The 18,347-nt window shown below is 51.8% G+C and overlaps 1 protein-coding gene across 1 annotated transcript in view; it reads right to left on the bottom strand.

Moving 5' to 3' along the window:
- Window positions 1-14,099: 14,099 nt before the first annotated feature.
- znf423 (zinc finger protein 423) overlaps window positions 14,100-18,347 on the bottom strand; it is a 57,933-nt gene continuing 53,685 nt past the window's right edge. The window contains exon 5 of the mRNA XM_084463270.1: window positions 14,100-14,207. Coding sequence (XP_084319396.1) covers window positions 14,178-14,207 — 30 coding nt within the window. The 3' untranslated portion in view covers window positions 14,100-14,177. The remainder of the gene's footprint in view (window positions 14,208-18,347) is intronic.

Genomic DNA, 18,347 nt, shown 5'->3' on the forward strand with positions numbered 1-18,347 from the left:
CACTCACGCTCACACATATTGGGCTATGCCTGTGCAATGCAAAACACAAACATACAATAAGCGCGCGCGCACACACACACACACACACACACACACACACACACACACACTGAGTGAAAACTGTCCTGACAAACTTTGTGCTGTACATTACCCAATGGACAAAACAGCAATAAAGACATGAATAGGAGGAATGAGAGATTCAATAACTGCAGACCAACACGACACAAGACAAAGACCTACCATGAGGCAAAACACGCATGTGCACACACACACACACACACACACACACACACACACACACACACACATATACACATAGAGATTTTGACCCTCGTGAGAGGCACTGTAACTAGGTCTGGCACTAAAGTTTTCCCCAGAGAAGGGAGAGAGAGAAAGAAAGAAAAGAGGATGGACAAGCCCTGTGGTGTGTGTGTGTGTGAGAGAGAGAGAGAGAGAGAGAGAGAGAGAGAGAGAGAGAGTGGGATGAGATGACAGTGGTTGATGAGGGCCGCATATGAGGGGTAGGGGTGGAAGGCCCAAGAGATAGAGGAGTACACACACACACACACACACACACGGCTTCATGCAATAAGCCCTTAAGCCCTTGGCGATGAGCTAGTCTCCATTTACATACTGTACAGTGGGGCCAGAACAGTTAAACATTAAAATTAAACCTATTCAAAGAAGTAACCGGATACAGCAGGCTTTAAAAATTAAAATGTCCCCGAACCCATGGGCCGTTCTCAGGTTCATCTCCTCCTCGGTCCCAGACACACATGGGGAGGTGAATATTCCTTTTAATAAGAGGCATTAGAGAAGTTTCCAGAAGCCAAGGCCCACTTTGACCAAGTTACAACAACTGACGAGAAGGAGGCGGAGAGGCCGGTCAAATATTAATAACAGGCGTTGTCCCAATGTTTTGGCAGAATGGGACTGTGTGTGTGTGTGTGTGTGTGTGTTGGAGAGAGAGAGAGAGAGAGAGAGAGAGATTGTGTGTGTGTGTGTGTGTGTGTGTGTGTGTGTGTGTGTGTGTTGGAGGGAGAGAGAGAGAAAGAGAGATTGTGTGTGTGTTACTGTATGCCTAATGCATTTAGTTGCCCTGGTGTGTGTATAATTGAGGAGAACAGCAGGGGAAATGGCAGGTAGCCTACTTATCTCTGGCTCTCTCCATCCTCTCATTCTCTCCATCTTCTTCTCTCTCTCTCTCTCTCTCTCTCTCTCTCTCTCTCTCTGTCTCTCTCAGTCACCTAAACCTTGCTTGGGCTCTAGAGCAGTGAGATAGTGCCCATGCAGGAACGTGATGTTCAACACCGCCAGGTGTATAGCAGCACTTAAACACACACACACACACACACACACACACACACACACACACACACACACAAACTGTAGCTAACAGATGGAGTGGCTCGTGTTTAATGCATGTGTCCCTGTTCTGTTCTGCTGACGGGGTCAGTGTCCCTCCGCTGGCCGGGGTCAGTGAGCCAGCCCAGCTCTGCAGTCAGACGGGTCCTCACCTCATGACCTGCTGACCCTGGGGTCAACAGTCCAGAGCTGCCCCTCAAACCCGGGGTCAGCCTGGCTGGGGGGAGGAGGGGGGAGAAGTAGTTCTGATTGGGGGAGGGGGGGCTGGAGGTGAGGGAGGAGGAGGGGTCAGGTGAGAAGTATGTTCAATAATTAATCAGATGAACCTAAGAACATAGAACAAAGAGTTTGGCTCTGATATCACAAAGTAGGGAGAGCGTAGTACTGTAGTACTCTATACTACACACAAAGTAGGGAGAGAGGAGTGTAGTACTCTATACTACACACAAAGTAGGGAGAGAGGAGTACTGTAGTACTCTATACTACACACAGAGTAGGGAGAGAGGAGTACTGTAGTACTCTATACTACACACAAAGTAGGGAGAGAGGAGTGTAGTACTCTATACTACACACAGAGTAGGGAGAGAGGAGTACTGTAGTACTCTATACTACACACAGAGTAGGGAGAGAGGAGTACTGTAGTACTCTATACTACACACAGAGTAGGGAGAGAGGAGTACTGTAGTACTCTATACTACACACAGAGTAGGGAGAGAGGAGTACTGTAGTACTCTATACTACACACAGTGGGAAGGACTGAGCTCAGGCAGGGTTCTACTACAGTACCAGAGAGATGGGTGCAGGGTTCTACTACAGTACCAGAGAGATTGGTTCTACTGCTAGTGTGCTGTGTGTCTGGTTCTACTGCTAGTGATAGAGTAATGTGTGTTGGGTTCTCATACAGCTAGAGTTTCTGGGTGTTGGGTAGCCTGGCGTCGCCATCCTGATGATGTGAGCTCACATTCTGCTCTGCATGGATCAGTCTGGAGTTCTCCCCATCCACATCAATTTCCAGAAATCACATTTCAACCGGGCCAATGAGAGCTGCGTTCTAACTGCTGTTCTGTTCTGCCCCCCAGTGGGGACGATTGGTTCCCGTAGTTGATGCGTAAAAATGAAATATAGGCCGCTAGAAAACCTCTCCTGAAGAAACGCTATAAGTGCAGAAATGGACTCAATAACAAGAATTAAACATGAAGAAGAGTAGGCACTAGCAGAGTTTCTCGGAGTAAAAGACGTTTTCACCCTTCTTCTGATTAGATGTGGCAAAGGTTTTGTTATGCTGGCTGAAGGAGTTAGTTTATCAAGTCAAGTACTCCCGCCCACTGAGGAGTTAGTTTATCAAGTCAAGTACTCCCGCCCACTGAGTACGTTTATCAAGTCAAGTCAAGTACTCCCACCCACTGAGGAGTTAGTTTATCAAGTCAAGTCAAGTACTCCCACCCACTGAGGAGTTAGTTTATCAAGTCAAGTACTCCCACCCACTGAGGAGTTAGTTTATCAAGCCAAGTCAAGTACCCCCTCCCACTGAGGAGTTAGTTTATCAAGTCAAGTCAAGTACCCCCTCCCACTGAGGAGTTAGTTTATCAAGTCAAGTCAAGTACTCCTGTCCACTGAGGAGTTAGTTTATCAAGTCAAGTCAAGTACTCCAGCCCACTGAGGAGTTAGTTTATCAAGTCAAGTCAAGTACCCCCTCCCACTGAGGAGTTAGTTTATCAAGTCAAGTCAAGTACCCCCTCCCACTGAGGAGTTAGTTTATCAAGTCAAGTCAAGTACTCCTGTCCACTGAGGAGTTAGTTTATCAAGTCAAGTCAAGTACTCCCACCCACTGAGGAGGTAGTTCTTCAAGTCAAGTCAAGTACCCCCTCCCACTGAGGAGTTAGTTCATCAAGTCAAGTCAAGTACTCCTGTCCACTGAAATCGTTCTGGGCGGCTAGAAGTCCAGACTGTATCCAAAAGGGATTTTTGGGGGGGGAAGAAAAGTCTGGCTTCCAGGCGGGGTGTTGGGTTCTACTGCTACACAGGAGGGTGTTGGGTTCTACTGCTAGACAGGAGGGTGTTGGGTTCTACTGCTACACAGGAGGGTGTTGGGTTCTACTGCTACACAGGAGGGTGTTGGGTTCTACTGCTAGACAGGAGGGTGTTGGGTTCTACTGCTAGACAGGAGGGTGTTGGGTTCTACTGCTACACAGGAGGGTGTTGGGTTCTACTGCTAGACAGGAGGGTGTTGGGTTCTACTGCTACACAGGAGGGTGTTGGGTTCTACGGCTACACAGGAGGGTGTTGGGTTCTACTGCTACACAGGAGGGTGTTGGGTTCTACTGCTACACAGGAGGGTGTTGGGTTCTACTGCTACACAGGAGGGTGTTGGGTTCTACTGCTACACAGGAGGGTGTTGGGTTCTACTGCTACACAGGAGGGTGTTGGGTTCTACTGTAGACAGGAGGGTGTTGGGTTCTACTGCTACACAGGAGGGTGTTGGGTTCTACTGCTACACAGGAGGGTGTTGGGTTCTACTGCTACACAGGAGGGTGTTGGGTTCTACTGCTACACAGGAGGGTGTTGGGTTCTACTGCTACACAGGAGGGTGTTGGGTTCTACTGTAGACAGGAGGGTGTTGGGTTCTACTGCTAGACAGGAGGGTGTTGGGTTCTACTGCTACACAGGAGGGTGTTGGGTTCTACTGCTACACAGGAGGGTGTTGGGTTCTACGGCTACACAGGAGGGTGTTGGGTTCTACTATAGTAGAGTAATAGAATAGTTGGTTTCTACTGTAACCCCAGTCTGTGATGTGACTCTTGAACTGTAATGACAACTCTGCACCCGGTTAGAGGAGAACCGACCCCCTCTAACCTCTCTGCTGCAGAGCCTGGAGGCACCAACTGAAAATAGATATGGAGTAAAAATGGAGAAACTGTTTGTTCTCTAAAAGTGCTGACCATTATAAGTTGTAAAGTGTACAAATATTAATCATCCTATTACATAATGCGGGAGAGAGTTCTACTGTTGTTTTAATAGCAGAGACCAGGATCAAGATCTGTTGTGGAAACAAACTCTTAGCTCCTGTACTACTGCACCTCCTGTCATGGTGATGACAGTGATTCCTAAGATGATGATCCTGTCCCTCCCCTGTCCTCCCCTGGTCTCTCCTCCCCTCTCCTCTCCTCTCCTGGTCTCTCCTCCCCTCTCCTCCCCTCCCCTCCCCTGGTCTCTCCTCCCCTCCCCTCTCCTCTCCTGGTCTCTTCTGTCCTCCGCTCCCCTCCCCTCTCCTCTCCTCCCCTGGTCTCTCCTCCCCTCTCCTCCCCTCCCCTCTCCTCTCCTGGTCTCTCCTCCCCTCTCCTCTCCTCCCCTCTCCTCTCCTCTCCTGGTCTCTCCTCCCCTCTCCTCTCCTCCCCTGTCCTCTCCTCTCCTCCCCTCTCCTCCCCTCCCCTCCCCTGGTCTCTCCTCCCCTCCCCTCTCCTCCCCTGGTCTCTTCTGTCCTCCGCTCCCCTCCCCTGTCCTCCCCTGGTCTCTCCTCCCCTCTCCTCCCCTCCCCTCTCCTCTCCTCTCCTCTCCTGGTCTCTCCTCCCCTGGTCTCTTCTGTCCTCTCCTCCCCTCCCCTCCCCTGTCCTCTCCTGGTCTCTTCTGTCTTCCGCTCCCCTCTCCTCTCCTGGTCTCTCCTCCCCTCTCCTCCCCTCCCCTCCCCTGTCCTCTCCTCTCCTCCCCTCCCCTCTCCTCCCCTAGTCTCTTCTGTCCTCCCCTCCCCTCCCCTGGTCTCTCCTCTCCTCCCCTCCCCTCTCCTCCCCTAGTCTCTTCTGTCCTCCCCTCCCCTCTCCTGGTCTCTTCTGTCCTCTCCTCCCCTCCCCTCTCCTCCCCTGGTCTCTTCTGTCCTCCCCTCCCCTCTCCTCTCCTCCCCTCCCCTCCCCTCCCCTCCCCTCTCCTCTCCTCCCCTCCCCTCCCCTCTCCTGGTCTCTCCTCTCCTCCCCTCCCCTCTCCTCCCCTCCCCTCTCCTCTCCTCTCCTGGTCTCTCCTCCCCTCTCCTCTCCTCCCCTAGTCTCTTCTGTCCTCCCCTCCCCTCTCCTGGTCTCTTCTGTCCTCTCCTCCCCTCCCCTCTCCTCCCCTAGTCTCTTCTGTCCTCTCCTCCCCTCCCCTCTCCTCCCCTAGTCTCTCCTCTCCTCTCCTCTCCTCCCCTCCCCTCTCCTCCCCTGTCCCTCCCCTCTCCTCCCCTAGTCTCTTCTGTCCTCTCCTCCCCTCCCCTCTCCTGGTCTCTTCTGTCCTCTCCTCCCCTCCCCTCTCCTCCCCTCCCCTCTCCTCTCCTCTCCTCTCCTCTCCTCCCCTCCCCTCTCCTCCCCTAGTCTCTCCTGTCCTCCCCTCTCCTGGTCTCTCCTCCCCTCCCCTCCCCTCCCCTCTCCTCCCCTGTCCCTCCCCTCTCCTATCATGAGGTAAACTGTTCAGTTTACAGTTTGAACATGAAAGGCTCTGGATGTGTAGCCTACCCCCAACACGCAAACCTGACACTACTGGAAGTAAACATGCAGTCAACCTGAAGTATAATAGGGAGTGGTTTGGTGAGTCACTGTCTGGTGCTGTTGAATTCATCTGTGAACTCAGGGCGTATTCACATATGTTAGTGCACCATTGATGCGCACCAAAAGCGAAAGTGATACATTGTTTTCATTTCTCAGCTACTGCGGTTCGCTTTCACACAGCACTTTCTTTACTCTGGTCCAAATGCAGCACCACAAGTCACATGAAAAGGCTCAGTGCTGTCATTGGTCAATATCTTTCTGGGGGCGGGTGCAAGAGCGTCATGAAAAACTGTTTAGGTCAAACATGTGGCGTGCACAAGGTAGTTGCGTCGGTCCGAGGTCGCGCGCTTTCACACCATAACTGGTGCGCACAAGAATTCGGTTGAAGCCGCTCTGAGACCACCCCTTCTGGAGGGTCTCGGTGTGGCTGTTTTGGTGCGCACCTGAGTAAGTAAGTAAGTAAGTAAGTAAGCTTTATTTATATAGCGCTCTTCACAGCACGGATGCACAGAGTGCTTTACAGTAATAAATGAAAATGGCAATACAACACGAGACAAAATTAAAACGACACAGAACAGAAAAAAACAACATTGCGAGCAGCAAGGCATTATAGATGGCCGAAGGCCTGTCTGAACATGTGTGTCTTAAGAAGTTTTACATGAGTTCAGTGCGATTACTGTGTTCACACAGGCCTAAACGAAGCGCTCTCGGGACCAAAGCTCATTTGGTGCACACTAACTAGTGTCTGTGTGAATACACCCTCATCTGTGAATGAAGGCAGCCCAGAGTGGTACAGCTACAGACACCTCATCGCTCGTCAGCAGTGTTACACACTCTTATTACTCTGATCCACAATTAAGTAGCAGCAACAAACACCACTGATAAAGGACAAGCCTATGTGAGTTACAATATGAACTGCGGTTGGTGTGTGTGTGTGTGTGTGTGTGTGTGTGTGTGTGTGTGTGTAGTTTGATACGCGAGTCAGTGAGCGGAGCTGGAACAGGGACAGGGGTGGAGATAGTATCACAGTCAAGATCACATACAGCTATGGAAACCAGGTGCCTTAGGGTGCAATGTGAGCTCACACACACAGAGAGATCAGAATCTCTCTCTCTCACACACACACACACACACACACACACACACACACACACACACACACACACACACACACACACACACACACACACACACACACACACACACACACACACACACACACACACACCTGAGACGGCTGGTGTGAAGTCCTCAGAGGAGCAGGGAAGTGGAGTTCTCTCCTGTTCATCTGGATAGTGCATGGGTTCCCAGAGACAGACAGTCACTGAGACAGACAGGCAGAGAGACAGACAGGCAGAGAGACATACAGTCAGAGAGACAGACAGGCAGAGAGACAGACAGGCAGAGAGACAGACAGACAGACAGAGAGGCAGACAGTCAGAGAGACAGACAGGCAGAGAGACAGACAGACAGACAGAGAGACAGACAGGCAGAGAGACAGACAGTCAGAGAGACAGACAGGCAGAGAGACAGACAGGCAGAGAGACAGACAGACAGAGAGACAGACAGGCAGATGGGGGAGGTGTGCTCTCCACTAAGTACGTCTCCTGGAATGAAACCAACAAGCACTAACTAATTAACTACTGTAACTAAGTAACTAAATAACTAAATAACTAACTAACTATCAAACTAAGTAACTAACTAACTAACTAACTAAGTAACTAACTAACTAACCCCAAAATCCACTCTGACTAGAGTAACAGAAAAACCACTGAATCTAGCAGGGAATATAAAATCTAGTGTGCATTTTTAAGTAATCTGTGCATTTTATATGTGTTCATACGAACATACTCTCAGTGGGTATATTCCCCTGAGGAAACATGAAAACGTTCACCAGAGGATCGAGTTGACAATGAACAAACTACATGGAAAAAACATGCTGCACAGATGCTATTCTGTAGCCTGCTGTGGTGTAGACTACTCTACTGGCCTGGGAGGGTATAAGGGTATGAGGGTATAATACTAGGCTGTATGTACTCACAACTAGGCTTTGTGGCCAATTCAAATCATCATCATCATCATCACGCCTCTTAAATGATTGTGTAAGCGAGAGCATATCTTCACGTCAGCAGCAGCTAGCCTCGCGTCACCAGTCTCTCCTCAGGGAGGAGAGACTGGTATCTATTTACTTCACTGCCTTAAGCCCGCCCCATCATCCGGCTCGAGCCTGTAGAGCCCGCCTCCAACATCCGCTTGCTTTATTTTTCCTCAACCTGTAGTTCTCCTCTCATCTTCTTTTACAATTTTCGTCGGTGTTATGCCTGGTGATGCAATCGCGAATGTTATCTACTCTAAACTTCACCATGTGCAGCCTACAGTAAAAACATTACAACAACTGTTTGTCTTCCGGTCCAGACCGGATGATTATGCGATGCGTCATCGCGCTTCCGCTCTAGACCGGCGAAACAACACCGAATCAGAAAGGCTCCAGACTAGCAGCGGCAGGTCGGCTGTGATGACAGACTGAGATCACCGCCTGTTATCTATTCAAAACAGTGAATTTCCTCGCTCCTTATCTTACCGGGAGAATACAGCTTCGCGAGCTGCCGGGCCCCACTGAGGCGCCGTGCTGCGGGCTCTTTCCCGTTAGGATCCGCCTCTGCTATAGACCGCTGTCTGATCACGGTCTCCCCCGCCATCCTCCCCTCCATTTCCCTCGGTTCAACTAGAATGCATCAATTATGTAACCCATTCAATCAAAGGTGAATGTTTGAGACCGAGTGATGTGATGATGCTGGATCAGCGGAGCGAGCAGCCCCAGATAGCAAGCGGATGTGTAATGATTCTGGGCCATATATGGGCTGGAACTAAGCCACAAGGGCCAGATCTGGCCTGTATATGTCCCAGATCCGCTTGCTATCTGGGGCCTACCGGGAACTACAGGACGGATGAGCCGCTGCTGACATGTGGATAGGCTACCCACTTTAATGTGCTACTGTCTGTAGGTTTTTGTAATCTAGCCTACGTAGATCGTTTTTATATAAATATAGCCTACCCGACTAGTCTAACCGTAAATAAATGAGTTTTTCATTTCCAGTCTGGTAAGAGTGTCTGTCTGTCTGTCTGTCTGTCTCTGTCTGTCTGTTTGTCTCTGTGTGTGTGTGTGTGTGTGTGTGTGTGTGTGTGCGCATCTTACAGGTGACGTGGCAGGATAGTGTTCCACACACAGTGGTCCTTCAGCAAACCAGCTACAGGAGCATAGAGGTCCCCTTCATGCTTCACCAACTCAGATGGCTCGGCCATGTCACCAGAATGCCCCCCAGGCACATCCCGCGCAAAACCCTGTATGGCCAGCTTCACCTAGGCCGTTGCTCTGCAGGGGGCCAGAAGAAGAGGCTGAAAGACCAGCTCAAGACCCTCCTAAAGAAGTGTGAGTTACAGCCTGCTGCCATGGAAGCTGCTGCCGCAGATCGTTCCTCCTGGCGTGGACTCTGTCACAATGGAGCAGAGCTGGCAGAGGAGAACAGAAGAAAACACCATCTGGCAAAAAGAGAGAGGAGAAAGGCGGCCAAGACTACACCTGCCCCATTGGGTCAGGCCTTCACTTGCCCTGTCTGTGGCAGACCGTGTGCATCACGCATTGGACTGTACAGTCACCAAAGAACCCACAAACCAGTAGCAGAAGTCATCATCGGTCACGATGGACTACCATAAGCAAGTAAGCACGTGCGTTGGGCCATTCTGATTGTTCCGTAGAAGAATTGGTGCAGGATGTGTCAAGACATCGTGCTGGACAGCGGTGGTCAGTGAAGCCGTCCGACTGAAGAAGGAGGCCTTCCGGGATATGTTAGCCCGGGGGACTCCAGAAGCAGTTGCAGGGTATCGACTGGCCCAGAGGGCTGCGGCTTCGGCCGTGACCAAGGCAAAGCAGCGGGTGTGGGAGGAGTTCGGGGAAACCATGGAGAAGGACTTTTGGTCAGCACCAAAGTGTTTCTGGAAGACCTCAGGAAGGGAAAGCGGGGGACCATCCAAGCTGTATACGGGGGGGAAGGGAAGCACTTTGAGGAACTCCTGAACCCGACTAATCCACCCTCTACGATCGAGGCAGAGCCGGAAGATGATAGGGGGTCATCGTCAATTTCCCTGGAGGAGGTCACTTAGGTAGTCAAACAACTCCTCAGTGGCAAAGCCCCAGGGAATGATGATCCGTCCAGATCCGTCCAGAAATGCTGAAGGCGCTGGGTGTTGAGGGGCTGTCTTGGTTGACACCTCTTTAACATTGCGTGGAAGTCCGGGTCAGTGCCAAAGGAGTGCAGATTGGGGTGGTGGTCCCAATATTCAAAAAAGGGGACCAAAGGGTGTGTGCCAAATATAGAGGCATCACATTACTCAGCCTCCCAGGGAAAGTGTACTCCAAGGTGCTGGAAATGAGGGTCCGGCCAATAGTCGAACCTCAGATCGAAGAGGAACAATGCGGATTTCGTCCTGGTCGTAGAACCACCGACCAGCTCTTCACTCTCGCAAGGATCTTAGAGGGGGCTTGGGAGTTTGCCCAACCTGTCTACATGTGTTTTGTGGACTTGGAGAAGGCTTACGACCGGGTCCCTCGAGAGGTCTTGTGGAGGGTTATGCGGGAGTATGGGGCGAGGGGATCCCTACTCAGGGCCATCCAATCCCTTTACATCCAGAGCGAGAGCTGTGTCCATGTCCTCGGCAGTAAGTCGTCTTCCTTTTTGGTGGGGGTTGGCCTCCGCCAGGGCTGCGCTTTGTCACCAATCCTGTTTGTGATTTTCATGGACAGGATATCGAGGCGTAGTCTTGCAGAGGTGGGGTTGCAGTTCGGTGAGCTGGGGATCGCGTCACTGCTATTTGCAGATGATGTGGTCCTGATGGCATCATCTGCCTGTGACCTCCAGCACTCTTTGGATAGGTTCGCAACTGAGTGTGAAGCGGCTGGGATGAGAATCAGCACTTCTAAGTCTGAGGCCATGGTTCTCAGCAGGAAACCGGTGGTCTGTCCGCTCCGAGTAGGAAATGAGTCCTTACCTCAAGTGAAGGAGTTCAAGTATCTGGGGGTCTTGTTCACGAGTGATGGAACCATGGAGAGGGAGTTTGGCCAGAGAATCGGAGCAGCTAGTGCGGTTCTGGAGTCGCTTTACCGCACTGTTGTGACGAAAAGAGAGCTGAGCCAAAAGGCAAAGCTCTCGATTTACCGGTCTATCTTCGTCCCCACCCTCACCTATGGTCCCGAAGGATGGGTCATGACCAAAAGAACGAGATCACAGATACAAGCGGCCGAAATGAGTTTTCTCCGGAGGCTGGCTGGGGTCTCCCTGAGAGATCGGGTGAGAAGTTCAGTCATCCGGGAGAGACTCGGAGTAGAGCCGCTGCTCCTTTGCGTCGAAAGGAGCCAGTTGAGGTGGTTCGGCATCTAGTGAGGATGCCTCCTGGACGCCTCCCTAGGGAGGTGTTCCAGGCGTGTCCGGCTGGGAGGAGGCCGCGGGGTAAACCCAGGACCAGGTGACAGGATTACATCTCCGCACTGGCCTGGGAGCGGCTAAAGATTCCCCAGGCAGAGCTGGTTAATGCTGCCAGAGAAAGGGATGTATGGGGCCCCCTGCTGGAACTGCTGCCTCCGCGACCTGACCCCGGATAAGCGGATGAAGATGGATGGATGGAAAAGCAATACTTTTACTCTGCAGCCTTCGCAAAGCCCTATGGATGTATTATTTTTGAAAAAATGTTTTTTTTTTTAATCCACATATATTACATATACCTTTAACTTATTTTTTGGCTGGACTGCAACAGCCCTATAAGCGCGAATGTCTGTGACTGACTGTGATGAAGTTCCTTACCAACTCGCACAGCTTGTCCTCAAAAACGTCCGCCATTTAAATCCGCCGCTTTCAAAAGTGGAAGCTTCTTCTTCTTCTGTTCGTCGTGTCTGGACGTGTCTCGCTTAACCTGTGGCTACACTGCCCCCACAACCTCCAGTGGTAAGGCCTGGTACTGCTCCGTTACGCCCGTATCCGTAAGCTTTCGGAAGACGGACAAAATACGGACGAAAATGGTGGCAGAGTGCAGACAGAAAGCTCCTCCGTGTCCGTCTGCGTTCTCCATGTCCAGCATAAATGAACATTTAGTGAGACGTTTTTATTTTTTATTTTTCACGTGCGCCTAGCTCCATATGTTCTGTATATTTTCTTTGTGCCAAAAAAGTAAAAAAAAATTTTTTTTACTGTATCAATACAGTGGCGCAGAAAATCAATACAGTATCACAGAAAAAATATTGCAATATAATATATATCAATTTTATTGCCCAGTCCTAGTGAAGCGAATCAGGTGTCAGTCTATATCACACCACTGATAGTGCTGCTCCTCCTACCTGCTGTCTCCTCACAACTACCGCCCTCTCATGGCCTGATGAGCCTCATCACATACTGGGCCCGTCAGTGGATGCTATTGTTCATCCTTCACTGTAGTCCTGCCTATGGTCTGAGGAAGAGACTCTCATAGAAAATTATTAAGATACCTTTTATTAGTAGCCTAATACAGTAGCTATCAGTTTCTGGGGTCCAAGACACCCACTGTACAGTACCAGTATTAGTTCAAATTCAGTCATATGGCAAGTAGACTCACCCGTAAACGGACAAGTTCAACTGCTCCCCTGGTGACGTGGTGTATCGATGTGTTCCGATGAGTGATTTCTGGGAACGGCACCGACCTTCTGGCCGCCAGAAGCCTCCAGACTCACCGGCTGAACCAGCTGCTTTCAACACATGGATGCAATTAAAGCGGAAAACCTTATGGTCGTCAAGCCAACCGTCTGTGAGAGAGGAGCGCAATAAAAGGACATTCCGTCTGCTTTCCTCTGACTGCTGTAACATCGCCGATGTGCTGCGGCCGGATGATCAATATCAACTGGACTTCTCAGAAACAGTCGGCTACTGTACAATGAATGAATGAATGAATGAATGAATGAATGAAAATGGTTATTTCCGTGTCTGCCCATTCCAACATGGCCCCTCCCTTACGGGATTACTCAGACACATTATTTAACAAGAACATTTCTTGTGCCATCACCCTGACACAAAAATGAAAACAAAATAGAAATAAAATATCCAAATAGAAAACATTTTAATTTTTATACATGTAGACTGATGATTCATTATAGACTAGACGCCTATTTCATGCAGAATGAGAGGACCACAGGTGTAAAACTAAACTAATGACAGAGCACCAGAGTGAGTGACTGCAGCCTGGTAACTGTAGTTCATGGTCTTTATTTTTCCTGAAAATGTAGTTGAGATATTTGATCAAATATAGTTGAGATATTTGATCAAATGTAGCCTAGTTGAAGTATTTGATGAATCCTGTGGATGACAGCTTAACCAAAGAAATGCTCCTTAGCAAGTATCTGAGTTTCATTAATAAGAAAACAATCCACACATGTATTCCCTTTATTTGTGATATTTGTTTTATTTTTTTGACTGTACTAGTTATTGCAATCTGGTTAATTCACATTTAAAAAGCAGACATCATTCAGCTGCACTGAAATTGATGATATTCATTTTTACAATAACCGTCAGGCCCGAAGACTGGAAAACCCAATCATAACCATCCTGTTTTTATTACACTTTATTTTGTTTTATGCCATTTTTATTGTAATTACAAAAAATAAAAAAAGAAGAAAAAAAAAAACAACCCAATAATAATAATAAAGAGGAGGAAACAACTCAGAAATATTACGACTGGCAAACAATCACAACACGGCACAAGTACCTATTTACTGCAAGAAATAAACGGTACAAAAACCAAAAGAGAACCAAAAACAGATGCAAAAAGAGGAAATAAAACAAATTGTCACCTATGAAGTTTGATACAGAAGCAACCAAGAAGGGAGGGGGAAGCGTATCTACATACTAAACCAGAGTGGGGAAGGGCCCTTTTATTCTGGGGTTTTCTTCCATTTTTCTTTCTTTTGTTAAAAAAAACCCAACAAAAAACGCACAACCGGGGGAAAAGCAAAGGGACGATAAAAAATACTGCACGTACAATACCCCTTTCTCTCCTTCATCTCTTCCTTTCTTCTCTTTCTCTTCCCCCCTTTTCTTTTTTAATAGCATATTCCATTAATATTCATTCCCCACTGCTCGTAATAGCCGCGCCTGGTGGCGACATCGTTAGAGTTTTACATGTGACTAGCAAATGACACTTTGATTGGCTGTGATGTTGAAATGGCGCTCCCCTGCGGGGTCTGGGTCGGGGGGCTGGGCTGAGCCGGGCGTCCTGCCGGGGACCGGCTCAGTGAGCGTGCTGGCTCAGTGTGTGGTTCTGCAAGGGAAGAGAGAGAGACACATGAGGAGAGAAATAATAAGCTACTTGCCTCCACCTCCAGCCCCCTCACCCCCCCACCATATCCCTCACCCCCCCCCACCACACTCCTCCACCTCCAGCCCCCTCACCCCCCCACCATATCCCTCACCCCCCCCCACCACACTCCTCCACCTCCAACCCCCTCACCCCCCCCCCCCACCATATCCCTCACCCCCCCCCACCACACTCCTCCACCTCCAACCCCCTCACCCCCCCCCCCCCCCACCATATCCCTCACCCCCCCCCACCACACTCCTCCACCTCCAGCCCCCTCACCCCCCCACCATATCCCTCATCCCCCCCCACCACACTCCTCCACCTCCAGCCCCCTCACCCCCCGCCCCCACCATATCCCTCACCCCCCCACCACACTCCTCCACCTCCAACCCCCTCACCCCCCCCCCCCCCCATATCCCTCACCCCCCCACCACACTCCTCCACCTCCAACCCCCTCACCCCCCCCCCCCACCATATCCCTCACCCCCCCACCACACTCCTCCACCTCCAACCCCCTCACCCCCCCCCCCACCATATCCCTCACCCCCCCACCACACTCCTCCACCTCCAACCCCCTCACCCCCCCCCCCACCATATCCCTCACCCCCCCACCACACTCCTCCACCTCCAGCCCCCTCACCCCCCCACCATATCCCTCACCCCCCCACCACACTCCTCCACCTCCAACCCCCCCCATATCCCTCACACACCCACCACCTTCCTATAGCCCTACTCCCTTCTCCTCTCTTTCCTCTCCTCCTCCCTCCCTTCCTCTCTTCTGTCTGTTCATGTGAAAGCCAATGCCTTCTCCTCTAACCTCTGTGTGCACGCGCAAACACACACACACACACACTCCTATGTGTGTATCTACTGCATTAACGGCAATCATTTCCATCAATCTTACATAAAGCTGCAGAAAAAATACAAATAAACAGTCATATTATATTAATTGTGTATTTGCTGTGCGCTCATCCTTATCCATGGCAACGCAACACTGATGAGTTTGTTCAGGGTCATGAGTCCCGCCTCCATCAGACCCTTTTGATATTCCTGTTCATATTTGACCCCTGCAGTCTCACGGCTCTCCAGCACTGAACATGAATACATAATAACACTGGAAACACCTTCATTAGAATTAGCTTCACCACAGCTTCACCACGGCCATGCCGCTGCGCTACAGACCCCCCTGCTCCTTCTACAGACCTCCCAGCTCCTCCTACAGACACACCCAGCTCCTCCTACAGACCCCCCAGCTCCTCCTACAGACCCCCCAGCTCCTCCTACAGACCTCCCAGCTCCTCCTACAGACCCCCCTGCTCCTCCTACAGACCCCCCTGCTCCTTCTACAGACCTCCCAGCTCCTCCTACAGACACACCCAGCTCCTCCTACAGACCCCCCAGCTCCTCCTACAGACCCACCAGCTCCTCCTACAGACCCCCAGCTCCTCCTACAGACCCCCCAGCTCCTCCTACAGACCTCCCAGCTCCTCCTAGACCCCCCCAGCTCCTCCTACAGACCTCCCAGCTCCTCCTACAGACACACCCACCTCCTCCTACAGACCTCCCATCTCCTCCTACAGACACACCCAGCTCCTCCTACAGACCCCCCCCCAGCTCCTCCTAGACTCCCCCAGCTCCTCCTACAGACCCCCCAGCTCCTCCTACAGACACACCCAGCTCCTCCTACAGACCCCCCCCCAGCTCCTCCTACAGACCTCCCAGCTCCTCCTAGACCCCCCCAGCTCCTCCTACAGACCCCCCCCCACCTCCTCCTACAGACACACCCACCTCCTCCTACAGACCTCCCACCTCCTCCTACAGACACACCCACCTCCTCCTACAGACCTCCCAGCTCCTCCTAGACCCCCCCAGCTCCTCCTACAGACACACCCAGCTCCTCCTACAGACACACCCACCTCCTCCTACAGACCTCCCACCTCCTCCTACAGACCTCCCAGCTCCTCCTACAGACCTCCCAGCTCCTCCTACAGACCTCCCAGCTCCTCCTACAGACCCCCCAGCTCCTCCTACAGACCTCCCACCTCCTCCTACAGACCCACCCACCTCCTCCTACAGACCTCCCACCTCCTCCTACAGACCTCCCAGCTCCTCCTACAGACCCACCAGCTCCTCCTACAGACCTCCCAGCTCCTCCTACAGACACACCCAGCTCCTCCTACAGACCTCCCAGCTCCTCCTACAGACACACCCACCTCCTCCTACAGACCTCCCACCTCCTCCTACAGACCTCCCAGCTCCTCCTACAGACCTCCCAGCTCCTCCTACAGACCCACCAGCTCCTCCTACAGACCTCCCAGCTCCTCCTAGACCCCCCAGCTCCTCCTACAGACCTCCCAGCTCCTCCTAGACCCCCCAGCTCCTCCTAGACCCCCCAGCTCCTCCTACAGACACACCCAGCTCCTCCTACAGACCCCCCCCCAGCTCCTCCTACAGACACACCCAGCTCCTCCTACAGACACACCCAGCTCCTCCTAGACCCCCCCCAGCTCCTCCTACAGACCCACCAGCTCCTCCTACAGACACACCCAGCTCCTCCTAGACCCCCCCCAGCTCCTCCTACAGACACACCCACCTCCTCCTACAGACCTCCCACCTCCTCCTACAGACACACCCAGCTCCTCCTACAGACCCCCCCCCAGCTCCTCCTACAGACACACCCAGCTCCTCCGCAGCTGCTGCTCAACCCCATATTACACTCAAGAGCTCAAATCATAATCAGAGGAGCAGATATGTGGGGGCCACAGAGGAGTGTGTGTGTGTGTGTGTGTGTGTGTGTGTGTGTGTGTGTGTGTGTGCGTGCGCGTGTGTGTGCGTATTAGGGAGATTTCTAGTGGGCTGCGTGGTTCGTCTGGCTGATGGTTTTCCCTGGACCCTAAACCCTATTCCCTGGGAGTGCTCCGCAATCATCCCCCTCTTCCCCCTGAAAGCTGCTTTCCCAGATTAATCTCTCTCTCCCGCTCCCTGATAGCGAGGCCTGGTTTTGTTGCCCCACTATGGGAACAGAAAAAGGGGGGAAGTCAAATCTGAGGGATTAAACATGGTTTTCAGATGATAAATACTTATTTGTATTCTTCCGCTGTTATCTTGGTGCACATATTTAGCCTGAGCCATTTTCCAGCACAGAAGGCTGAGATGGTGCAGAAGCTCTGGGGGCAAAGTGGGCTGAGCTGAGCTGGGCTGGACTGGACTGGACTGGACTGGACTGGTAGGGCTGGACTGGGCTGGGCTGGGCTGGGCTGGGCTGGACTGGACTGGGCTGGACTGGGCTGGGCTGGGCTGGGCTGGGCTGGTAGGGCTGGACTGGGCTGGACTGGGCTGGGCTGGGCTGGGCTGGGCTGGGCTGGGCTGGACTGGACTGGACTGGGCTGGACTGGACTGGACTGGGCTGGGCTGGGCTGGGCTGGGCTGGGCTGGGCTGGGCTGGACTGGGCTGGGCTGGGCTGGACTGGACTGGGCTGGGCTGGGCTGGACTGAGCTGAGCTGGGCTGGGCTGGGCTGGACTAACTATTGTGGACTGCGCCAGACTGTGCTGTGTTGAGTTGGACAGGACCAGACTGTGCTGTGTTGAGTTGGACAGGGCCAGACTGTGCTGTGTTGAGTTGGACAGGGCCAGACTGTGCTGTGTTGAGTTGGACAGGGCCAGACTGTGCTGTGTTGAGTTGGACAGGACCAGACTGTGCTGTGTTGAGTTGGACAGGACCAGACTGTGCTGTGTTGAGTTGGACAGGGCCAGACTGTGCTGTGTTGAGTTGGACAGGGCCAGACTGTGCTGTGTTGAGTTGGACAGGACCAGACTGTGCTGTGTTGAGTTGGACAGGACCAGACTGTGCTGTGTTGAGTTGGACAGGACCAGACTGTGCTGTGTTGAGTTGGACAGGACCAGACTGTGCTGTGTTGAGTTGGACAGGGCCAGACTGTGCTGTGTTGAGTTGGACAGGGCCAGACTGTGCTGTGTTGAGTTGGACAGGGCCAGACTGTGCTGTGTTGAGTTGGACAGGGAGAAACAGACTTAGAACGACTTTTGGGTTAAACGCCTCTGAGAGTCAACATTCTGTCTGTTCCTTTTTTCCTTCATTTTTG

Source organism: Borostomias antarcticus (genome assembly GCF_949987555.1).
Source record: "Borostomias antarcticus genome assembly, contig: scaffold_263, whole genome shotgun sequence".
Lineage (NCBI taxonomy): Eukaryota > Metazoa > Chordata > Actinopteri > Stomiiformes > Stomiidae > Borostomias > Borostomias antarcticus.